At 43.2% G+C, this 26,163-nt stretch overlaps 1 protein-coding gene across 5 annotated transcripts in view; it reads right to left on the bottom strand.

Moving 5' to 3' along the window:
• Window positions 1-20,388, bottom strand: part of COP1 (COP1 E3 ubiquitin ligase) — a 133,352-nt gene extending 112,964 nt beyond the window's left edge. For 2 of the 5 annotated variants that reach the window (XM_083846005.1, XM_083846008.1), the window contains exons 1-6: window positions 19,828-20,388; window positions 14,336-14,395; window positions 12,666-12,763; window positions 11,345-11,421; window positions 8,339-8,458; window positions 6,667-6,735 (exon numbers count right to left, since the gene is read on the bottom strand). In XM_083846005.1, the coding sequence (XP_083702131.1) occupies window positions 6,667-6,735; window positions 8,339-8,458; window positions 11,345-11,421; window positions 12,666-12,763; window positions 14,336-14,395; window positions 19,828-20,171 (768 nt within the window). In that variant the 5' untranslated portion in view covers window positions 20,172-20,388. The remainder of the gene's footprint in view (window positions 1-6,666; window positions 6,736-8,338; window positions 8,459-11,344; window positions 11,422-12,665; window positions 12,764-14,335; window positions 14,396-19,827) is intronic. The other 3 variants (XM_083846006.1, XM_083846007.1, XM_083846009.1) reach the window with 3 other exon arrangements.
• Between the last annotated feature and the right edge of the window lie 5,775 nt (window positions 20,389-26,163).

The following is a 26,163-nucleotide window of genomic DNA, read 5'->3' as shown; positions in this document are numbered from 1 at the left end:
AAATGCTTCCAGTACAGGCAGAATACAGCCCCCTTCCAAGTGCAGACTCTTCAAAGGTTGAAGAGGAACTAAAGAATAAAAGCATGACTACTGGCAACCTGCTTGCTCAAATAACCTAGCAGTAATAGGCAAAAAAAAGTGAAAGCAATGGCCAAGGAAAGAAACTTAGGCTCAGCAATTAGAAAAAAGGAGCTACCATAGTAGGGAACATAGGCTCTCATAGCTTTCTTATTAGATAACCTTTTAGATCCAAACTGTTCAGACCACCAAGCAGTCCCCAAGAATCCTCTGGTTTGAGTCTGAAACTGTCTAGATACACATACAGAGATCCCTGAAGACAACTCTCAGCCCAGGACTATGTGCAGTGACATCGTCTCAGTGCAGTTATGCACAGATACAGCTCTCAACACCACCAAAACGCTCCTGACCTTGCGTACAAGAATCTAGGTTGGGAATACTAACTTGGGTTTACACGGCACTAAAGGCCAGGACATGGTCAGAACAGGATTTCAGTCAGCTATCTGCCAACAAGTGTAGCTGGGCACAGAGCTGTTTTCCATCCTCGTGCTTCCTGTTTTTCCTGGATTGAAGGCCCACGAGGCAGTGACTTCACTTGTTGTGTTTGTACAGCACAGACAAAAAAGCAGTCCTGATTGGGTCTCCTGGTCCAGTTTTAAGTACTTACAAAAAAAAAGCTGTCATTACATCAGTGTTGTTCACACTAAACCTGGCATTTTTCTTAACTTTGTTGATTCACTGATGAATTCAGGATGCTACCATCTAGACCAGGGCTCAGCGGAATTTCCCAGTGCCAAGGAGATGGCCTGTAAAGAAACAGCCTAGAAAAATGCATGAGGGAAAGAGCCATACACCCTTGAGCAGCTGTGTTTCAAACTCTAGAAAAGGCACAAGAAAAGAATAGCAGAATTTATTTTTGATGGAAATATTGTGAAATCACTAATGCAACTCCCACCAAGTAGCTTAAATAGAATTTCTGGATTCATGTTTTTAGAAACAAGTCACATTATATTCTGCCACACACCCTCAATGCTCTGATCTAAAAGTTTCACCACCCTATGTACAATAGATCAAGACAAGAAAACTTCATCCAGCATTATCTCTTTCTACTTCTTGTCTTTCCATCAACTCATCTTCTAACAAAGTTGAGTATAAACTTCAGTATATTAACAGCTGAACCTCAGTTCAGACCCCCAGTTAGATCACTTTCTTACCATAAAACTCAATACCTCAACTGCAGCTCTTCAATGAATTAGATCAATTTCTCTGGAAACCAGCTGGAAGTCTCATCTGTCTCAGGGTTTTCCTTCCATTATTGCTTCTAACAGAGCCTGTTATAACATACAGGGCAAGTACAGCAAGGAAGTAATCTTCAGAGTTGAAAGAAATTTTAGCCTTTTAAATTAACTGCAAATTTTGACATCAAATTCCATTTGCTGAAAGCTTTGATGTTATGAAGTCTTTGCACAAGTGGAAATGATGCAATGTCTTTTGGTATGAAGACATGAAGAATGCATGAGTCTCTGAATGTTGTTTTCGTTGGTCAAATGTGGAATCCAAGCCTTCTAGGCATATAGGCAGGCCATCCATAGCAGACTTGCCTGCAGGGAATATTTCTTCTGTGGTCAATACTTCCTCCAAACTGCAAATGTTTCCTCTTGACTGGGGAAGAGATAACAGAAGTCTGAAGACTGCATCCTTGTTGGATTAACGCACAGAATTCCTGCAAGCAGGAGGGTGGAGATGCATGGCTGACAAGTGTTTCATACTTTTAATTTCTGCCCATTTCCCCACTATAAATCCTCCAGTTTGGGTTGCGGGAGCAAGGCTTTGAATGCTTATTAATATGGTTTGATGGAAGGGTATCACAAGAGAAGGACTGCTACGGCAAGAAACAAAACTATCTAAACATTTAGATTAATTCAGAATTTAATACATCCCAACAAAATGCCAGTTAGCTCTTAAGGTTAAGATGCCCCCTCTTCCTTTGGAAAGACCTCTCCACTGAAGGAAGGACAATCAGCTAATATATACTGATATTTTTATGGTAATCTATAGCCTGCTGCTCATACATTAACTGCATCCTTGGCTTATCACTGCAGTCAGAACTCATGCCTCTAATTGAGCAGCTTAGAAATGCAAATAGATTTAAAATCCCAGTTATTTAAGTGCATATCATAGGAAAGAGTACTATAGCTATAAATTCACCTCAGGAGTCCTGGAATGTAATCAAGACTATATGACAACATAAGAGCATAACAGATTTCTTGTTCTGTCACCTCCTCTTGCTTATTCATTAGTTCATCCATGTGTGTATGCACAGAACAATAAGATCTGACAGGTGAGGTGATTAACAAGCTAATGACATCCCTGGAGAATTCATGCTTATAACTCCCTGCAATTATACCACAAAAACTAATAACTCCTCTTATTTTTAGTATTTAACATGCTCACAATATGGAGTAAGTGGAGATGCTTGGGTAGATGTGTGTCTGAGGCTGAAAAGGGTGATGATGATTCTGAAACACTAAGCAGGCACTCAGCACAGAAAGCCTGAGAACACAGCAGGATTACTCTTCTGCCCCACGATACTAAAGAGCTGCAAACAGACGCCTTGCATTAGCAGATACGAAAGAGGTCTTGTTTGTTAGACATGAGAGATGTAATGTGACATTATTAGAAACAAAAAGCCCATGAAACGTAAAAATGAAGTGACAGCCATCAAAAGAAGGATGAATGCATCTAGGGGATATCACCTGCATGTTGCAGAACTTGATTTGTGATACCCATCATTAAGCTAAATATCCTCCTTCAGTAAGCAAGTGTTCCACTTCACTGAAATGCGTAACAGACTCTCCATCAAGTAGCTGTGCTGAGAATGTTTTAGGACAAATTATACGTAACATATATGCATACATATGCATAGACATGCATGTGTGGTGGTATCTAGCTTTATGTGGTAAGATTAAAATCATGCCAAGGCAATTAGTAAAGTCTCCTTAAATGATGAATATAAAACTGAGCAGAATTCTGTGTTACCTAGTATTATCAGCTCTTACAAAGCATTCAAGATGAAAACATGATCATTTAGAAGTATTTCAAGTTTAACTTTCATTAAGTATTTATGCAACTCAACCAAGCTAACAGCATTAAAATACAAATTTAAAAACATCACAGGTTGTTGCATTTGGTTTCCCTTCAAAATAGTAATAAGAAACAAAGTCAAGTATTTTGTTATTAAACTTGACCTTCTAGAGTCCTTGGATCTTTGATTTCAACAGAAGAGAATGCTGGATGAAAAAATGGAAAGTGTGCATTCAATTAACTTTGCACACATATGGAAAGGCATGCAGCCACGCTATGTTTGCCTTTAAGACAACCAGCTATTGTGGATGATCAATACATTCCTCCCCTCTAAAACGTATTTTGTTGATGGAGTATTTAAGCTTTAGCCATTTGTTTTCAATCTTTTACAAAGTCAGTCAGATTTTTTTTTCCTATTAGTATTGCCAAGAACTTGTTTTTTGCCACATTGCCATAGGTCAGAAAGAAAACAAAATATAAACTTAAAAGAAAAAGGACTTGCAAATACCTTTGTGCAAAATACATGCAGTAAATTTCAACTTGAAAGATCAATGTTCTGGAAAGTTATGAACACATCAAAACAGAATTTCTAATGGAAACTTCTGCAGGTGCTGAACCTCACATTTATCTTCTAGAGAAATGATGAAAGCGCAAGGAAGAGGCATTTGTCAAAAGACTTTACTACAGCAATATTCTGAATTCTTAAGTATAAGTCTATAGAGTTTTCTTCTAGATATAAACACCCCTCCAATATGCTCAGAAGTCACCATTTCTGGAAGACAGGAGGGAAAAAACTTCTTAGTGAAGTAAGCAAGGAGGGTTACAGGTGGTTAATTTTACGCTCTGAACATGTTGTTAAATAGTATGCAAGTACACTAACCCTAGAGTAATATCTGTATTAGCAAACACTGTACCTAGTCTCCACATAAGAAACTAAGAGTCTGATAAGTAAAACCTGTTAATAAAATTATGCAATAAATAATATTCAAAGAAGCACACCAGAAAACAAAGTTAACAAGGAAATTGTACATTTCTTTAAACATTTAAGACAGATATGAAACAGGCACTCTCAACCTACACAAAAGCAACTTTCCTTTTTAAAAAAATAAAACCAGAATACCCACGGTACAGCTATAGCTTACCGAGTGAAATTGCAATTGCTCTGTGGTCTTTACTAGAACCAGGATTGAATCAGTAAAAAAAAAAACAAGAAATAGCGTTCCTTCGCATTGCCTCCACAAAATAAAGCCTGCTGACATGACTTAGCTATGGGGAATACATTGCAGAAGCATTCTAAGGTCCTTGCATGCTTAGTTCCATCTTTACTTCTTAAGAAGTCACCTTCTACAGCATCAAAAGAATATGTACATGTCCCCGATAACCTTCCTCTGCTTTACTTCATTAAGATAATCTAAAGCCCTCTTCTGAACTAGCACCTCAGGTTTCCGCAGACATCTCCATGCAGGTTACACCCAGATATACCTTCACCACAGGCATAAGCCATGTCCTTCCCCAAACAGTAGTTCTTCTGTTACCCAAATAAAAAAGTTTTTTTTTCCAGAAAGTAGTATGTGTAACAAACTCTGCTGCCTACAGGGAGGAGCTTAGGATTTACTGTAGCAGAAGTACCAGCTGGATTGATTTAGTCTAGGGGTACAGCTGGAGTCTTGATCACTGAAGACAGGTTTTGATATCCTCCTAAAACCATCTTATTGACTGCTTCATATTTTCCATGCTTCTATCCATTGTTTCTTATCTTTCTTATCAAGCAAGGAGAAAGATTGCTAGTGCAAGTCTGACAAGGCTTCATTTCCTTTAAGATGAATGGCAAGGCTAGATGCTAACACTACGGCAAGCTCTGAAGTGACAGGCCCACACAGAGGTCTTCTGAGATGTGACAGTCTGCATTTCATGCTGGGATACAAAGGGCAGGGGGAAGAGGGGGTTAAAGAAATTACACCAGAAGAAATCTTGACAACAGAGGGAACACAAGCAGGGATAAAGGATCTGAAATAGATCCTGTCCCAATAGGCTTTAAGATGTTCCCAAGGCCACATTCTTAGCCTTAAAAATGATGGGGTCCCTGTCCATTACTACTAAAGCCAAGGGCACACACAGATGATAGAAAAGGTTCCCCAGGTGCTGAACATCACAGTCAGTGGAAGAACACCACACATGTTAGAAATGTGAAGCTATGCCATTTCCCTTCATCCATCCCACTCAACACGTGACCTAAAACAGGCATCAACAGCACTTCCTTCTGCGAGACTTGTTGCAACTCAGTTTCAGCTGCAGGAAAGCCAAGCCAAGCCAAGCCATCATTGTTTTTTATTCTTGGTATTGCCCCAAACACCTTGCACTTGAACCATTACTCAAAAAAGAATGCCCTGGCTAAGCTGTGTATGAGCCTCCTGCCGCACCAGCTTCACAGTTCACCTCCCAGACAAACACAGTTCCTGTGAAACTTGGGAAATCTCCCAACAGTCCTTCAAGCTGCACCAAGTCTTCAGAGAAGGTATTTAATGAGTACAGGTGGACAATGGCCAGAGCCTGCATTAGTTCTGCTACAAAGATGAGTCAAGTTTCTTAAATTCACTGGATAATCCTAAACATTACAAATAGGAGAAAAATGAAAGTAGATATTCTGAAGATTGAGGGGTGCCATAAAGTAACTTCCTACCACTCTAAAAAAAATAGAAGCGGAGATGCCTCGGTGGTTTCAAACAGTGCTCCTGCCTTTGCTGTTTAAGCAAAACCAACAGCAATATAGATTTTCTTTTTAACCTTGAAGGCTTAAACAAATAGTCTGCTTCATGCTTTGGGATGACTCTGCAACCAGACCCTCAAACCATTCTGAAGGTTTCTCACGTGCACTGCCTTTACATGGTTCAAGTTTGCAGCACTTTGCATTCACACTATTGGATCTTATGTTCCACAAATCTTTCATCAAAAAAGTGCCTCCTGAAAGCTTTTCCTTTTATGGTTTTCACCATCATTCCTCTAGGTTTCTGAGATATTTCTGGTACCAGGGTTTATGCTGTTTGCATGACAGTTATAAATGAGAAGTCCCATACCATGAAAGACAATATGTTTGATTATGGAACCCTCTCTCATTCCTTGGGAGGCTCATTTTGAGACAAATAAGAACACAGACTACTCATTCTTTTGTGACACAGCATTAGTCATGGCATTTGATACGCTAAAAAGAAAAATGAGAACGACCAGTTTCACTCCTTCTCAGGCTTTCAACTTTTCTATCACAGAAAATATCTTGTTTCAAGAACTTGGTAAAGCATGTGGGAAGAAGAGAACTAGAGGACAGAGATTCCAGATTGAATTTACATCAGTGTGAGACAAAAAGGCAAGAGATTAAAAACTGAAGGTGTCACTCGTAAACAGATTAATTTTCCTTGAATCCCATATGTCCTCTGCATGAGACTTCCCCAAACAGGCCTTGCCTTTTTCTTTGCAAGAGAACACCAGGCTAACAGATCACTTAAATAGAAACAAAATGACAGAAGGCCACAGACAACACCTCACCAGCTGAAAACCAATGCAAGTTACCTCTCGTTTATTTCTTCTGGCAACTTTGAGAAATTCCATGAGGATCTGCAATTGGGCAGCATGGGACTCCTGTAACACAGTAAATAAGAGTGTTTCTCTTAATAGCTATGGAATGGTTACACAAACATTCATTTTCTACACAGAAATTCACGCTTTGCACAGAAACGGCTTTCAGAGACGAGGAGAAGAAAATAGCTTAATGCGGTTTTAAGAACAGTAGTTTGCCTTTGCCTTACAGGCGTTAAAGTTTTGTTTGGATCACAAGTTTTCACATGAAGGCAGAAATCCTTGTAGCAGTTCTTGTTTGTGTATTTCTGAAGACTTACTAATAAGAGGAAATGCTTTTCTTTATTGTCTACTGCACCTGAAATTGCTTTTGGAATACAGATTCTTTGAAGACTAATCTTCTGCCCTGGAAGATCACTAGTGTCCACTTCTGTGATTTTCATACTTTAGTATGCTTTTATATAAAAAAACACCTCCTGCCAAAATTAACATTTGAGATTATGTAAAGAGATGACTGCTGAAGGCTTTTCCTGAATGGAAGACAAAAATAACTGGTGAAACTGAGAACATCCATTTGCAATCTTTCCCTAATAGGTCGTTTGCCTCAACGATTGGTTTAGTATTTTCACCTAAATTAGCCAAAAACTTAATGGAGCAAGAGAAGAGGAGCACAACAAGAAAGAAAAATTGTATTTCAGCATTAATATAGCCCTAATCCTATCCCAGCATTCTAAATGCTTGTTTTCACAACCTACAGAAATATTTACCATTAAAGGACTGTGAACATACACTCAAAAAGGTTCGAGACATTATCACATACAAACCATTAAAGGCAGAGGGGACAGGAAAAGTAGAGAGATTAGGAGGCAAGAAAACTTTTTCACAAGATGTTCTTATTCTTCCTCCCCACCCGTGTCTATAATTAAAAAGTGAAGCAAGTAGAAATAAAAAGAAAACTGTTAGTGTTCTTTGAGTGTCAGGTGGGGTTTTTTTTTTTTTGTTTTGTTTTTTAAGACTTAGTATCCTTAAAAGATATTCCTCCTTAGAAGCACCTATACACTAAATCCTGTTTCTTTGTTTCACATTTGTCACAAGTGTGAAACAGCCTTGAGTACAAAGTGGTTTTACATTGAAGTTAGAAACTTTATTCCCACTTCATTTTCACTGAACCACAATGAAAGAGTTATGTACAAGCCCCCACGCAAGACAGTAACATAATTTTGCTCAAAGTCAGTAAAAGTTTTTGGGTTAGCCTGTGGTTCTGATAGAAGGAGAGTAAGTAAATATTAATTCTGCAAGAGCGAATAAGATAAGCAGTTTCTAATACAACTTTTCCTCACCTGTTTTAAAATATCATTGAAATTCTACTCAAACTTCACTTGACCAAAATTATAATTCAGTTGAATTCAGAAGGTCTGGTTCTTTTAACTGGAAAATGGTCATCTGAGACTAACAGCATGGAACGACCAAATACATAACAACTATCCCAACCCAGCCACATTGCAGTTAAATCATAGAAATAGTTTGTTTCACATTGCCTAAGTCTTCAAACTGACTTACTATGAGACATCTGAATTTTTATTACAGTTTTTCTTTAAGAGGACAGTGATGTAAAAAGCTATTAACTAAAAGTGTTCATTTAAAAAGGACACGAGAAATTTCTTACTGCTTCCAACTGCTTCTTTTTTTGCACCAGCAGCTCCAGCATCAGGTTGACATTAGCCAAGTCAAGATTGTCTTGATCAGTTCCCAACAAATCTTGAATTATCTGCCACCTATGGCCATTCTAGAAAGATGAGGAGAGACATTAAATTCAAGACACCCAGGGCTATATCCAGCAACAGATATTAAAGGCAAAAATGTAATATTTCATCCCTTTGTAAAAACCTCAAAGCATTTTTCAGGAATCACAATTCCCAACCCTCCCACATGTACAGGACATAGCTCTTCTGTCCTACTGCTCTGTGTAACTGCTTATCTTGTTCGGAAGATACTTTGAGAAGCTGTACTTTATGAGAGCACAGCTACTGCTAGGAAGAGATTATTACACAGCCACAATTTTATCCGATTTGTGCCCTAGTTTCTAAGAACATATTTCTAGGGGGAGAAAAATGGTGTTGTTTATTGAAGCTCAGTTGAGTTACAGCCATCTGAAATATTGTTAAATGGCAATACCTTTTAATTTTTAACCAAGTAATAGGTAAAGCCTTCATACTAAATTCAAATGGAAGAAAGTAGTATTGGTCTGTTTCTTCAATTCCCACCTCCCACACTATTCCTCTTAAGAGTATTTTCATAGGAAATGCAAGAGCAAGAAAGATGACGAAGCTCATCAGGGTGATCTTTTCATTCAACCTGTTAGAAATGAAAAGTACTCCTCGGAGAACAAGCACATTACCATGAAGCCCATTCTCCCTTCTCTACAGGTTGTTTGCCCTTCTCATCATCAGTAAAGTTAAAAAAAAAAGTATCTTTTAGAAGAGGAAACATTGAATAATATGTTAACACTAGGTATAGCTTTGCATTAGGAAAACTCAGGATGCAGCTGAAAGGTCTTTAGGCCTTCTAAAAAAAATACGAAAAAACAAAGCTGAAACAAAAAACCCCATCCTCTAAAGCTATGACACTAAATCAAGATATTTAAGCTTGCAAGCAACTAGAAATGCCACCCAATCTAAAGCAGACAATTTCTAAGAGACTATAACCTATTTGTATTGGCTAGATTAAGACAAAGAATGTAACATTCATACAGAATATTATTTCTTTTTACACAACACTTGGAACCTGTGGAAACCACAGACAAAAAACACAGCTCAATTTCAACCTGGAACAACTAGAAAAAAATAGGTAACTTTAAATCAAGTCAACATGCTATTTAAGACAAAATTTTAAATAGTACAACTTAACTTTCAGGGCATACTTTCATTTTCATAAGAATGAAACGAGAGAATAAGCATCAGATTTATGAAAAAGGAACATTTCTCTCTTGATTTGGGAGATGGACTGCCCCACAAGGAGTTTGTTTTGGACATAAATACAGAATTAAAAGTTAAACTTAAAATAAAAGAGGCAAAATATTAACCTTGAAAAAAATTCTTCCAGAAATGGAAAGCAATTGGAATACGGTTTACATGTTTGTCAGGCTCAATAGACAAGGTTGAAGAGAAAAATGTCTGAATAAATTGAGAAGAAGCGTATAGGAAAAGACTCAAATATCTATAACAGCTCAGATTCTAGAATGACACTTGCAGTACAGACAAGACTACTACACATTTGTTTGATATACGGTGCGAATCTTGCCCTAGCCATCACTGAAAGGACCAAAAAACAATCTTTACTGACTAGTGCTATTATTTTATTAATCTACTGCACTATTCAGAAAGCTTCAGAGATGCCTTAACGTGAGTTCTTAATTAATGAGACATATCCTTTGCCAAGAAATGGTGCTTAACACAGGATTCATTTGCTGTAACATGTCTTTAATAATTTCACTTAACATCAAAAGTAGTACAAGAGGAAAGCATGCATATTAAGGAGCTCGTACAGCGGCCAAGCTGCTCTTTTTAGAAGATGTTGGTATTTTTATTTGTTGCCAAGAGATAGACCCAAGTTTTTGGAATAAGGTCACTGTAGATTTCCATTTGCTTGCAGTTATCTAACTTAGATGCATCTACGGACACAGTTTTTAAAGGTGCGCTCTGAGAAAGTGGAACCAAATTCCAAAAAGTTATTGTACATGCCTTCAGGTTAGCTGCATGCATTTTAAATGATACACTAAATCCTTTACATCTTATCCTGAATACAGAACTGACTGCAAGTAAATGAATGAATCTTTAAAGAGTGCTGTTTTCTAAAGCATACAACTACTGAAAGCATAGTTTTCTGCAATGCAGTCCTTAAATTAATAACACTTCAATAGAGCTATATTTTTTAAACTGAGAAAAACAGGGGCTCTGTGATTTTCAGTATTACCTTGCATCCTGATTTATGACTTACATAGAAGCCCAGGAAGGAAACCAGACATAGTAAGACAATTATTATGCAAGTTTCCTGGTTAATGTCATATACTCCTTTTGATCTTAATGTACAGGAGCATCCACTGCTGCAGTACAGGGTTTTCCTCATCCAGGAATGCAGCTCAGGCTAATTCGCACTCTGATTCCGTGACACAAACAAAGTTTAGAAGAGAACCAGGCAGTTTTATCTGGGATCAGAGCCAGAACACCAGTACTCCAAACACATCCTTCTCCCTCTTGTGGTTGGTATTATCCTTCCATTTCTCTGTAGAACATAACTTCTCACACGTGATCAGACAAGCATGTAGCACTTACGATCATTTATTAGACTTACTGTAGCTGTAATTTCCAACACTGAATGAAGATTATTACCTTTAAACAAGTGTGCTTCTAAGGGTAGTTTCCCAGGTTATATTCAATATATTGCATGACATTTAGTTACACTAACACAGCTTGCCTTTACCTGTAAAACGGCTGGCAGGAAGAAGTGGAATTAATGAGGTTGAAGGTATACAGTGCCACCGATATTGGTATTATTCCCCCATAAAGCAAATTCATGTAACAGCTCAACAATACAATTTCTAAATTAAGCCACATAATAACAATTGCTGTATAAAACCATTAAATAAATATAAAGTAAGAAAGTTGGAACATACGGTGCTACTCACTGAATGGTCCAGTTTGAATCTTTTCTCCTCAGATCTCTGTTTTTGTTTAAGAATCAGTTCATTGACTGAAAAAAAAGATGTAAAAAGAGATTGAACTAGAGCTCTCAAAATAAGTATGAGAAATCCACCCCTATTTTTAATTTTTGTTATGAATTCCACAGTAAGTTTACTAGCAGTTAAAACAGTAGGAAGTTTTGTCCATTTTTCTCTAACCAATTTCTTCTTTGGACAATTTGTGAAGGATAGAGATTTTTTTAAAAAAATCAGTAAACATAATGCCTACACATTCCCAAAACTGCTTCAGTTCATTTATTTATTTTTAAGTACCACGGTTTTCCAGCTCTAAAGGCAGATGTACATCACAGAGGAGTACAAAGGAGATGAAACATTAACAGACTTACTACAGGCTGAGAACAAGTGCAGCCAAATAGAACAACTTGCTCCTTTAAATCACTACATTCATTGCTTAAGTTATTTTTGCTACAGTTATTTCACACCAGTTTAACAAACTGTAAAGAGACCAGGATAAGCTCACCCCTTCATATGTATACCTCTTTTTTTTTTTATATATACATCCTCCAAGACTTGCCTCAGCACCATCTTCTGCACAACATGCTTGGGTCTAAATCAGGATGACTGTTTCTAAAGCATTTATTGGCTACCATAGCTTTTAATCTATTATTAAATGGATATCCCAGCACATGAAATCAAGATTAGTTTAATTTTGGTATTTCACGCTCCAGTGCATTTTCTTTGATGTTTTCTTCCCATAACCCAGTATTTAACTATTTCCAGTGAAGATCATTTCCCTTCTTTGTTTATGCAGCGATTAATTAGGATCGCATATGTGTATGAATATTTTATGTAATTTACACACATACATCACTTGGACCACACTGTAGTCACCAAAGCAGTACCATAAGTAATTCAGCCTCCCCCTTTCAGTGTTCATACTTTGAAAACAGTACAAGTTCTTGATTATTAAACAGACAATGCAGGGGAAAAAAAAAAGTAAAGAGATTCAAATCTCAAGCCGCCAGAAAACATCTTCATTTTGCTTTTTATAGCATGCATAAAGCAGCAAGTCAGTCTCACTACTGTAACTCAGCATATATAAAACTGCTAGAGACAATGGAGTGTAACAACCTATACTACTATCCACTTTTTTTTAAAAAACAATTGACCAAAGGGATGATGCTTGGACTTTATTTTCAATATCCACAAGCAGGTTATTTATAGGATGAATTTACAAATACATGCCTTCCATCACAACAAAGATGTTTTTTACGAAAACACGCCTAGAGCTCACCTAAGAAGTTGGGATAAAGATGATCTATGTTGTCCACAACATAGTTACATTTGGGACATCTGTTATTGTCTTCCAAGCTCTGGTGAATACATTTATAGCTGTTTCAAAAACAAAACAAGATAAAGTACGTAAACATGAAGAAAAAAACATAAGAACAAAGGAAATAGCATCAACCTTAGATAATGTGTACTTGACTTGCACTACTAGCTAACAGCTGTGTTGTCGAGATCTTACAGTGGAGTCAAAGCATTCCAATATTGACTAGGAGCATGCTACAGCAAAAAACTGAAGTTTCTTGGCAAGGATTACAAAAAGGTATTTAAGTACTTTACTCATTTATTTCACTGAGGATTATGGCAACTTGGATACTTCAGTCATGCTTGAATCTTGAATTCGTGCCCCGCTTCCACACGCGGAGCTATCAGACAGACTGTGTTATTCAGAAGCAACTTTTCCAGGTTAGCCAAATACTTTGCAAGTGACATTAAAAACTACTGTGCGCTTCAGGTAATCAAGCACTGACAAAGTATCTTCACCAGCGTCTCATGTTTCCCCCCTGCCTCTCAGCAGCTATTAATACGAGTCACTCCAGAGTCAATGTTAAGCTGTTAGTTATTTGAGGGACAGAGTAACTCCAAGATGCACTTTAGCATTAAGTTTAAGCACCTTGCTCCCTAAGAGCACATTGTGATGTCAATTTCTAAAAGATATCTGACAACATTGCTCTGCTCTTCCTAAATAAAGTTATTTGAATGCTTCTTATCTTGGACTTTTTAAAAAGTGTTACAGATCAACTGGATAAAGTGTTACATATAGGGCATAAAATCGGATGTTATCTTACCTGTATACATATAGAGGTCAAAACGTTCTGAAAGTTAACTGAATCTGTTGCTCAAGGTGTTTTATGCTACTAAAATATTACTTCTTGAAAAAGGTGGGAGATTTGTTTCTGTTTAACAGACACCATAAGAGTACGGTATACAACAAACATTAAAGCCTCACGGTTCAACATTTATTCCAACCCCTAGTTGAGATCAGGAGGAGCAGATAACTGTACACCTGCCCCAGAGGGTTCTTGTATGTTTCCATGAAACACTTTTGCTCCTTGTGACAACCAGAGATAACATACTGAAAAAATGTGAACCTTGAACCAATCTGATACAACAGCCGCCTAGTAAACATTTTGCAAAGAGAAAAATATCAAGGGAGAGAAGAAAGAAATGAGCCTAAAGCATATCCTCTCTGAAGCTTAACAGAATCGCCCTAGACAACGTGGAAGCCACTTCAAACTGTATGGTCTTGCACGAAGGAAGAGAGGACCTCCCGACAGCAGCACTGGCTCCTGTGACCTCAGCAGGACCCACTGCTTCAGGTGGTAACAGAAAGCTTCCATTTCCCAGAGAAATAAGCTGACAAACTGCACTGACTCTGAGCAGGGAATGCCACCAACAGTTTATGACCATTTTATTGCTTTACAGACGAAATAATATGGTGGCACAAAGTTTTCGTTTTAACACTTCATAGACTTTTATTCTAACTGGTAACCACCTTTTAAATTGTGATTTCAATTTCTTCAGTGCAGGGACAGAAAACAGAAGTAGCAGAAAACTCAAGGAAAGGGTTTCACAACGATGTCAGGTCACCAGCACTGTGTGATACAAAGATCTTACCAGAAGCTGTGTCCACATTTCGTCATGTAGGCTTCTTCAATCATATCAAAGCAGATGGGGCTGAAAACAAAAGCAAAGATGTCTTTTTAAGTTAAAAAAAAGTCTTAATTCAAAGCAGCTACCCAATCACTCATAGGTAATCTTTTCTGTTTGTAAAGCAGAAGAGGACAAAAAAAGTGCAACAGCAGCTAGGCAGAATAAAGATCAAAAGGGCAATCAAGGGCTCTTTGGCCTTGGAACAATACTGCAGTTTGCTACAACTGGAAACCAGGTGAGCCTTCACTGCTGAAGCTTTCAACAGCTACAAACCACCCAAAGCCAGAGCACCTCTGACAAGCAAAGGACCTCCTAGCTACCTGTACTATGTCTCAAACTGACCATAAAAATTTGTTTTTATTGTGAACAGACACAAGGTGTTTATAAGTGATGCCAAAATCAGTTTATTCTCCCATTTTTCAGCCAACAGCCATTCATAACCAACTGCCTTCGTAACTGCCAAGGACCAGGCAGGGAGCTGATGGGAGAAGGACGTGCAGCTGTTACAGGACTGCTAACAGCTTTTGCAAAGCATCCATCTTCTCCAAAGCTAAGTTCAAAACACCCGACCTCAGACCACATCACTGGCTGGGCAGGTGCGATTTCACCTCAGTTTCTCCCCTACAGGCTGAGAGGCCCATCACCAGCGCTCCTGAGAAGTCACTCCCACATCTCATCGCCCTTTTCAGAGAATACTAATATTTGTGAGACCCCCGTTAGGCATTTAGACATAGGAATGAGAAGGAGACACCTCTACAGGCTTAAAAAAAAAAGTATTTGGAGATGAAGCTGCAGCCTCTGCTGACTCAATCCCCATCAGAGTGACCAAACTGGGAAACACGGATGTCTCAAAGAGTTTGCCCACCTTGACACACAAACCAGGTTGTCTTCAACATCCCAGCACATCAACTACATAAACACGACTTAGAAGCAAACAAATCAAACCAGAACATTATTCTTTGAACCAACCAAGCCACCACACACCAATTGTTCCCCAAAAGAAGGGGCAAAAATAATTAATGAACACCTGCCCCTCTCTTCCCCAGCAGGTCCTTTTCTGCAAATCCTTTGTCTTGAGTAGCCCCAACATAAGGGGTTCAACTCACTGTTTCTGAAACGAAGTTATATTTCAAGGCACTTTTTATTAGAATAAGTTCTCAACAGCTTGGCCCACAAGGACACATCAGTAAGAGGAAGACTTGTGGTTGTGTGAATGTCTGAGGCTGGTTTCTCCCCACTGGTGACAAAGAGCTAAACTTCTCTGCCTTCTAATCATGCCACATAACACAGCCCCACTCCCCAGAGATGCTAAAAACTGCTGCTTCCTATGGGGTCAGGTGTGTTTTTTCCAGTACACTTCTGCATTTCCTGCAGGCAGTGCACTAAGGACCAACAAGACTGTAATGCTGTTCTGGCTGCAGTCGGACGTGGCAAATCAGAGCTAAACAAGGAAGATGTCCTCCTGACACCACAGCTACCCAAGACCCCCGTTTCCAAACTTATTCTTCTCCATACCAGCTTGACTAGAGAAGTGACAGAGTCAAAACAGCTGAGAAAAAGCATTCAGAGCCCACAAAAATAGCCACTCAGCACCAGGGTCGTTCAACAGAGCCTGAAGTTTCCATTAAGAACAGTTTCACCCCAAAACGCTGACTGATTTACAAACGGAAACAAGACTGATGTCTCAACACCTATCAAAGCCAAGCTGGCTATTACACGAGTTGCTGTGTGCCATTTGTTTTAAGTGAGTCTAGCAGAGGGAAGGTTAAGAACAGATGAGAGGCCAGAGGCAGGAACTTGAGCCATACTGCAGCTTGCAGCACGTGCCGAAGCTGAGCAGCACAGCTATGGTGAATTCAAGGCTCCTGTGCATGAGGTAGCTCTTATTCTCTACTTGAGAGCCTAAGCAGCAGAGCCGTGTAAAAAGATGCAAAGTACTTCAGCAAGCCATAGATTTCACTGTTCCTTACCAGATACCGATATCTTATTTACTCAACAGTTACTTGTCCATCACTGTCTAAACTGCAAAGGCTTATCAGGTATTTTCTTTCTCCATGGTTGAGACATCAGGGCAGATATCATACATTTTTGTTTTAACCAATTACTTGCCTCTCCATTTTGCCAGCTGTTCTCAGAGTACTTCAAGAGTGCTTTTGTCAGCCTCAGCTACCTGAACATCTGGTGGAAGTGGTCACTATGAAATCCGAGCACATTTCATACTTCCTTCTGTTCCACACCAAACAGGACCTGCTTACAGTTTCTCCCTCCTGTTCTGTTCTTCTTGGGTCTAAGAAGAGAGCAGGACTGACTCCAAGCTCTGTCATTTCCTCAGAGTGTGACCAGTCAAAGAGCACTGCCATTGCTATCTGATCAGTACAGAGTGATAACACAACAATAGATTATGGAGTTATCATTGTTTCAGAATATAAAACTGTCATGAACAGCTGTTTAGGATAACATTGTTTTAGTTTGTGACCTCTACAGTCAGTTTGAAGCAGTCCTTATTAAAGGAACTTACCAGATCACAAACATACGAACATACTCTGTCCGTGTCTGGCATCACCATTAACAAGTAAACACCTAAAAAAAGACCTGGTTTTAAAGACTCACGAGTCTACCTTTAAGTGTAGCAAACAGTGCTTCCCACACCCAGGTAAGTTGGCTGTACCTCTCCAGGTCTGTATGCCACATACTCTTTCCCACATGTTCTTATTTATGAAAGAGCTCAGAAACAAGCACTGATACGAAACAGCCTCTGAAAAGTCAGCCTGCAGTATGATCCCCTCCATCTGGGAAGCAAAGCAGATCGTAACTGGTTTTAGAAAGGTTTAGTGAACCATTAATTGGGAGGGTTAAGGTAAGGCTTGGGAAAACCATAGGCAATTACACTGCTGGAGAGGAGGAAATCCTCCAATTAGAGGATTCCCTTTCAGACAGGCACTCTCCAGGCAACTGCAGAAAGGCCTGGCTGCAGAAGCAGCACAAAGTCTGCCTTTAACCTCCACAAGCCTACATGAAGAGGCACAAAAAGTTTCCCTTACCACCACGCAGTTGCCAAGTCAGACACACACACTTTCCTGGTCGGGCATGCCACGCTTCCAGGCAGATGCTGAAATGTACTACAAACAGCACCCATGTACAAACTCCTGAGCGTACACTTGCTAAACGTTTCACAACCCAGCCTAGCAAGGTATGCCAACGCTTGGGTTAAAGCCTCAGCCTGACAGTGCTGAGAGGGCATTTTCAGATGACAGGCAGGCAGGTTGCGCACACTATTTACAGTATTTCCACACGCCCCTTCGCACACGCAACTCACCCAAACTTCTCTTTTCTTTCCCAACTTCAGCCTGGTACAGGCAGGATCTGCGGCTAGCAGTAACTCACAGCCCGTGTGCAGAAAAATCAAACGCTCCCCTCCCCGCAGCCGGCAGTGGCTTGACAGCATCCTTATGGAAAAATGGCACACAGAAAGCTTCTGCCTCTTGGACTGAGACAGCCAAAGCTTGTTTAAATCAATTATTTAAACCCTCACACATGCACCCGTCTTACTGGACATCGCTCAGAACTCCACAGTTGCCAGCTGAGCTTTTATTTTTGTACTACGTAACTGTATTGCTACCTCAAAAAAAAGGTAAGTACTGTAATTTGAATCTACTGTTAATATAAACAAGAACAAGCCCTACAGCCCACAGAAACACATGGCAGTGAGGAACCCAGGTAAGTTAACTATAATTATCACTTGCTCTTAAAGGTTCTGACCTGCACTTAAGTACACCCAGCATGGCTCTCCTATAAATATCAAGAGGGGGACAGGAAGAGACATTTTGCCTTGATTACTACTCAGCTGATTTTTCCTTCTCACTTAGTTCAGCCAGCAGTACTCCTGGATGAGGAGAAAACAACTCATTACGCACTCTCCTTGAAGCATTTACCTGTACAAAAAACAGTAAGAAACTGCTTTTTGAACCAATACAAAATATTTCAACTGTCCAACAAGCTTACTGACACGGACTTCATTTCCCTTCCCTTCAAACACATTCATGTCTACAACAGACAACAAACACAGAGCAGAAGCTAACTAGAAAGGGACAGGGAGTGATGGCTGCAGACCAGCCCTGCTGGAGCATTACAGCAGTGGGAAGGAAGGAGCAAGAACACTCACAACCAGAAAATCCGTGAGCAACAGCAATGCAGCCATGTCCCATAACAAGTGCCTTTAAACACACCTAACATGGCCTGGCACTCAGAGCAGGACCCCAGCTGATCAGGGACATGCGCTCACCCCAACTCTGCTACGGACCAAACCACTACCCATAGTGAGAAGTAATGATCAGAAATTACTCCTTATTACTAGCCAGTAGTTGCTGGCTTTCCTGCCACTAACTTTTCAGCAGCTTCAGGTTCTCACTTTAGTGACAGCGATATTTCCTATCTACCCTGCCAGATTGCTTACAAAGCTATAGGATCGTGTCTGCAGGATTTTGCTACAATGCCTGTCCTGCAGAGATGCCAAACATCTGACCCTCACCTGAAAGCCAGCACATCCAGAGAAGGCCACCCTGCCAGCTGTGGTCCGTTTCTTTTCTGCTTGTTTTACGGGTTCCTTCAGATGCACGACTTTCCTCTAACCCACGCTTGTCTCCAGTATCTCATCATCACGGTTCACCTCTCAGCTGTGAACACTTACCCCAACTTTCTGTTCTCACATTTTAGTACATCCAGCCAGCTATAAAAGCCAAACCTACTCCTTATGTTTGAAGATTTGAAAGCCATTAGCAATAGGCCCTCTTTAAAACCCAGCATTACCAACTAGTTCTCAAAGCAGAGCCTGTGGCAAGCCTCGCTCCCCCACACCTGCCAAAGGGGCTTTTCCAATTAAGACCTGCAGCTTGGGCCGGTCGTTAGAAGGACAACACGTGAAGGGATGCGAGACAAACCTGTATCTCATCATTGCAGAACTTTCCTACCCATCTGGTTTTAGGTGCGAGGCTGACACGAACACTACTGTTATGTCACGCCAGCCGACCTTTCCCAGCAAAGCCCGCGCGGGTTTTGCTGGCTCTGTCAGGATCAACAGCCACGAACCTCACATCCCACCTGGAAGGGCACAAACCCTAAACGGGGCAGCAGGAGCCCCGTGCTTACCTCCAGAAGGGCCACCTCGCCTCGGGGAGGTGACAGCTGCTCTTACCCCCATGCTACCTTGGAAAAGAGGGCACCTGACAGGACAGCAGCGAGCGTGGCGGGGCCCTGCTGGGGCACCCCACGAGCTGTGCAGCCACGGGGCCCTCCTGGGGCGGCCTGGCTTTGTTCCGAGGCAGGGAGAGCCTTTTCTGGGGGCACAGCCGAGCGGGGAACACCCCCTGCCCCTCGGCGAGCCGGGTGCCAGCGGGGCTCCCCCTACTATCGCCGCGCGCCCCGCGCCGTCGCGATATCCCCCCCCCCAACCCGCTCACCACACGAAATCGTTGCTCTTGTCCTCGTAGGAGTTGATGAGCCCGTTGCAGAGCGGGGTGAGCAGCGGCCTCTTCCTGCTGCCGCCGCTCGCCGAGGAGCCTCCTCCTCCTCCTCCTCCTGCTCCGGGCCGCGCCGCCGCCGCCAGCCGGGCCAGCCCCGCGCCCGCCGCCACCGCCGCGCCCGAGCCCGACACGGCGGCCGCCACCAGCACAGGCCGCGGCGCCGAGCCGCCCGAGGAGGACGAGCCGGGCGCCATGGCCGCGGAGGAAGAGGAGGAAGAGGAGGAGGAGGCGGCGGCGGCGGGCGGCGCGGCGGGGTGCGGCGGCGGGCGGCTGCCCGACATGCCGAGGCCGGGCCGGGCGGAGCGGGGCCGAGCGCGGCGGCGGCCTCAGCGCATCGCCGGGCGAGCGGGCGGCGCCAGCGGAACGATAAAGTTCGTTTAAAAAAAATAAATAAATAAAAAAAGGAGGGAAAAAAAAATAACCCCCCGACAAAACACGCCCGCCCGAGCGCCCCCGGCCCGGCGCTTGTTCAAGCTTTATTGACAGGCGGACACACGGCGCCGCGCATGCGCCGCCCGCGGCGGGGCGGGCTCCGGCTGCCCTCAGGGCGGAGCGGGCCCGGGGCTGGCGGCGGAGCCTCCCCGCGGAGCCGCCCCGCGCTCGGCGCTGCCCCCGGGCGGTGCCTGCGGAGCCCTCCACCCCCACCCTCGGCGATCCGCGGCTCTGCCGGGACGGGCCGCGGGGTTCGGAGTCCCCGCTCCGCCGTGGAGGCGGGCGGGGGTCTCCTGCCCTACGCCATTTCGCCTCCTGCTGCGTTGCTTGTCCTCAGCCCGCGGTGGTCGATGCTTGACACCCACACCATTTGGGGCAGTGCATAGAACCATAGAATCATTAAGGTTGGAAAAGCCCTCCAAGATCATCAGCTCCAACCACCATGCTACCACCAATATCACCCATTAAACCGTGTCCCTAAGCACCACGTCCAACCTCCCCTTAATCATTCCCAGTGATGGTGACTCCACCACCTCCCTGGGCAACCTGTCCCAATGCCTGACTGCTCTTTCTGAGAAGAAATGTCTCCTCATTTCCAACCTGAACCTCTCCTGGCGCAACTTGAGGCCATACCCTGTAGTCCTATCCCTGGTTACCTGTGAGAAGAGGCCGACCCCCAGCTCCCCACACCTTCCTTTCAGGTAGTTGCAGAGAGCAATAAGGTCTCCCCAGAGCCTCCTCTTCTCCAGACCAAACACCCCCAGCTCCCTCAGCCACTCCTCACAGGACCTGTGTTCCAGGCCCTTCACCAGCTTCATAGCCCTTCTCTGGACATGCTCCAGGGCCTCAATGTCCTTCTTGTAGTGAGGGGCCCAAAGCTGAACACAGTACTTGAGGTGCGGCCCCACCTACCTCTATCTGTTAAACCATCAAAAAAGATCGCAATACTCAAAGCTCTCTGAGCCATGTGATTTATTTTTTGCCTCACAAAATGCTACCTTTCTGGATTATTCATTGCCTCTCTGATAACCATTTAAGAATGACCTTTAAACGTGCAGACCATATCCTGTTGGCGGGTTCCCCCAGTTTGTGAGTGGCGCCCCACGGCCTGGGTCCATCCCGTTGTCCCCCTCCCTGGGTGCAGTGAAAGCCCCATGGGGCAGGAGGCTGGCCCTGGCTGTAGGGAAGGGGACACATCATGGAGGTGCAGCTGGGAAACAGGGAGCGCTGGCGAGGAAAGCGTGGGGTGAAAGCAGCCGCCCCTCTGGCTTTTTGTGGGGGAGAGGTTGGAAAGTACAGAGGATGGCTGAAAAAAGCAATGAGGTGTTCCCAGCTACCATGTCTTTGTTACAGTGCTGAGGAGCAAGGTTGTCATGTTGTCCCTTGAGGACGCTCCCTGTCCACCCCAAGCATCCATCACTGGAGAAGCTTCAAGGACGAGGAAGGAGCCACCTGTATCTCATGGGATGCTATCACTCACAGTTCTCTGCTCTGCTGAGGTTTTCTACAAGAACTGAATGTTGTCCAGCCCCACAGAAAGGCATTGTGCCTGGTAATGAGTTAACAGGTTATGCTGGGCTTGAGCCTACTTTCTGCCCAGGAGATTGATAATCCCACTGACCAGGCCCAGGGGATGTGCCAGTTTCCCTACGAGAAGCTGGTAGCCCCTGGTTTTACGGAAGCAAGGGCAGACCGCTTCCATATAGTTCCAGAAAGTTAATGCATAAAGCAATAATGAATGATGCCCCAAAGACGCTTTGCGTGTCATCAAGGGAAACGTCTCCTCCAGACCCAGGATTCCATGAGACAAACTGAAGGCAGAGGGCTTCATGAAACAGCACTTGCCTGCTTCTCAGCTTGGCCAGACGTACTGCAGAAAGATACCAGTTGTTTCATTTCTCTTCAAACGACCTGTAGAGGTGTATTGCCTGCTTTGCATTGAGTAACTGTATTGTCTGCCATCAGCTTTCCCTGTCTAGGGTTAAAGAGATTTTGAGGCAGCTGGAGAAACTCAAGGGCATTCCCCGAGGATGGTAATCCTAAACCCAGGTATGGGAAAACGCCCAGAGAGATCAGCTCTGCAGCACTCCTCCCAGTGCAGGCAGCAGAGTGCACCTTCAGTCGTCTGCAAAACCAGTATGAGAGCTGGTAAAACTGGTCTGAGAGAAAAAGGTGGCTTCAGGTAGGCAGTGTTGGTCAGATGTCTCTGGTGTGTGTGGCAGGGCTGGCCAGATTCTGCATCTCCCAAAGGGAGTGCAGTGAAACCCAGCTCTTGTTTTGCCAGGGGAGTGCTGATGTGCAGGGACAGCTGTGGAGTGCAATCTCTGATCTCCCCAAATGCAGCTGGGTGTTTGCTTTTGTGTTTGCTCCTAATGTTGAGCAGAAAAAAAAAAAAGAGTCTGGGAAGTCAGAGCAACTTTTCTTTAAGATCTGGGTCAACAGTCTCACCTTTACAAGATGACATCTGCCATTACAGTCACTCCCATGATTTAACCCTTTGTTGCTTTGTTGCTGCTATTGAAAAGTTTCCTTTTTATAGTTATTGTGGGTTTTGTTTGTTTGTTTTTGGGTGGGTGAGCCAAAGATTCTGTCCCCTTGTTTCTATAAATAGCCTTCTGACTGGCAAGTCTCAGGACTAATCCCACAAAGACACTGAAACACATCGATTCCCACTGATTTCAGTGGAGGCTAAAGACAAGTGCCAAAATATCTTTCTTTGAGCCTGACTAGACATCTGTGTGCATCACATTTCCTTTTGCTAAAAGAAAGGAAAGCAACAATTCCTTGTCTTCCAGAGTGACCAGAAGCTTTATGGATGAGTATCTGCAGTGGACTATTAAATTTTCCAGGGAAAAACAAAGTTTTAGTAAGCACTAGTATAGGCAGTAGTTTGTCTACACGCTTCATGCATACCGAAATACTGGCTGGTCCTTTAAAAGCCATGCAATTTTTTGATACTTAGTATTATTGGCTGTGCTCCAGGGAGGAAAAAGCGGCCCAGGTAAAAGCTTTTAAGGGTCGGATATTTCCCCTCCGAGGCCTCTGTGTAACTGGCCTTCCCTGCACCACCTCCACCTGCAGGCCTAGTGGTGAGTGTGGCACTCAGCACCTTCGGCGTCGGAAGACCAACTCCCTAATACCTGAGCTTCAGGATATCATTATGAACTCCCAGAGGCCCCTGAAGCAAAGACCTTTTCTGCACTGCCCAGATGAATACTGAACAGCCTCTGGCTTCTGCTAACCACCAGAGACCTTTCCTTCCCAGGGTTACCCTGCATTACCAGTTTCAAGCTCAATGTATGCAGCCTAAGGGAAGATTACATGCTACTTCTTAGAGATACCTGTGCATTGTAGCAGGATAAAGGACACGGTTTTAATGTTCACGGCTTTAAAGCTCACCACAGCTGGAACAGTGGCATGCCAGCTATCCTCAAGTCCCTGTTAGCACAAAATGAGCACTAAATTAATTTGTTACAGTCCAAATATTGACAACAGTTATTAGGCTCAGTGGCAGGGGTACAGGAGTGAAACAATAGATCAGCTGTAAGAGATTTTTCTGTTCCCTGCAGCAAGCTGCATGCCCATTGCTTACATTGCCCTGTGGCTGGGATCCCATTTGGGAGCAAAACTTGTGCTGGGTTCAGTGCAGAGGAGAGTGGGGATCTCTGCACCCCGTGTACTGCGTTCTTCCTGGGGTCCTGTTCAAACCCGTCCCAAAGAATCACTCTGTTTCCTCACTTAACCTGGGTGTTACGTTTGTATCTCCTCTTAAAGGAGATAAACGTGTCTGTACCTTCGAAGGTGTGTGGAGCACAGCAAGGCAAGTGCCTCGTACCCAGCCCATCACTCAGTGCCCTGAAACCTAGTCTGAAAACAGGTCGGTTACCCCGGGATAAGCTGCCTCTATCTGCCTTAGTGATTACTTTGCACAACAAAACTGGTGTTTCTAATAGGCGTACATTTTGGAAAACTGGCTGTAGGAACATGCTCTTATTTTACCACATTGTCCACCCTCCAAAGGTGATCACTGACCGTGTCCTGAACAGCAACGTTCTGGTTCTTATCCTGCGCGGGCAGGGGTGACACACTAGCCCTGACATAGGAAGGAGCAGAAAAGTTTGTGTCTATAGGTGAGTGAACGTTAATAGCAATGTAGGTTCTGCTCTTGTGGGTACATAAATCCCGCTCATTATAAGCCCCACTTCGTGACTTTTATATCTGCAGATCTATTTCCCTGTGCAACAGGCCGCTGCAGCCGTGATACCCACTGCTGGCACGGCTGCAGGAATCATGAAGGACACCAGGGAGCCTGCAACTCCTTCCACGCAGAGCAACGCTGGCCAGGTGTTTGGGGAAGCATTCAGGTCCCCAGCTCTGCTCCTGACTGCCGGTGACTCATTAGGAAAATTACTTCTGCTCCCGTTGCAGAGCCTGTGGCTGCCGCCTAATTTCCACCAGGGCCGTTACCCTGTTCAGGTGCACTGCAGCCCCCGCTAGGAGCTGCCATCAGGCTTGGGAATTGCTGCTCCAGAGGTCATTAGAGAGCCTTATTAATAACCATTGCATTAACCTCCCAGCTAGCCAGTGACAGAAATGCCATTTCTCTCATTTTCTAGCTGAAAAAAATGAAGCATGGACAGATCCATCACCTGGTTACAGAGTCAATGGCAACCCTTACTGCTCCATAAATCTGAAAATTAGGCTGTCAGCAGCTTCTCCTAAAGCAAACCTGCAGCACAGCTGTCCAAGAGACCCAGTTCCTACCCGTTAGGCACACTCCCTCCTCTGCTTACCGGGAGAAACCAGGACACACATCTCCAAACTTTGATTCCTGAAGCCAGCCACAGAGGAGTAGGGATCTGGAGGGCACGGTGGACGGGCAGTATTGGCTTTTTTCTTTTAAATTTCCTTTCTGTTTTAAAAGTGCAGAATCAAATATTGCTGGGAGGGAGGGTGCTTAGTGACGTCTGTTATAGTTAGGATTATACAGTGTTATTTAAAAATAGGTTTTTTTCAGTGCTTTATAACAACACCTTTGCCACTCCCAGGAGAAATTTTGTGCAGTAGCCTCAACCTAACTCCAAGCAAGTGCAGAGATTTTGAGCAAAAGCGGTTTAAGCATCATCTTCAGAAATAAAGAACCAGCAAAGTAAAATATTAACATTTACTGCTGCGTTTGAACAGCTCTGATCGTTTAAAGAAAATAAAAAGTGGTTATCTGGGAAAGGTGTCATCTCTTGGCTTCCAGCTGGACCGTTCAGGTCTTCTGAAGTGGGGTTTGATTTGGCTGAGCTAAAATGAGGTTAAAAACACTCGGTGGTTCTCCTGTGATACTGAAATGCTGTCTCCAAGGTTCCTGGGCGCTGCAGAGAGCCGACCAGCAATGCACGTGCGACTCTGCTTCCACGTATGTGGGCTGAGGCGAAGCTGCAGGGGAGCCTGACTTCATTTCTGACCTACCCGAGCAGAAACACCCAATTCCCTGCTCAGAATTTTGAAATCTCTTTTACGAGGGGAAAAACAAACAGATAGTATCTTATTACTAAACACCGCGTTGAAATGCGCGTGCCCAGGGGTAGGGTGAAGGTTGCCTTATGGGACGTACCTTTGCTGAGAGTCTTTGACCCTGCATTCAACGAGTGGGCTTTCCAGGAAACATTAACTAAGCCCCTGCCCACCGCTCAGTGTAAGCAGGGCTGCTGCAGGTTTCTCTCTCACACAGGCTTGGCCCGTCCTCGAGTTGAGCAGCCCTGAGTCTGTCTTGGGATGCTGCAGCCCTGCCGGAGCGTGCTGGTCCTCGAGCAGCATGAGGATTCCTTATCCATCGTGCCTGCTCCCAAC

Source organism: Anser anser, assembly GCF_964211835.1.
Source record: "Anser anser genome assembly, chromosome: 8".
NCBI lineage: Eukaryota > Metazoa > Chordata > Aves > Anseriformes > Anatidae > Anser > Anser anser.
Note: the sequence above shows the minus strand (reverse complement) of the source record. Positions and strands in the feature narration are given on the sequence as shown.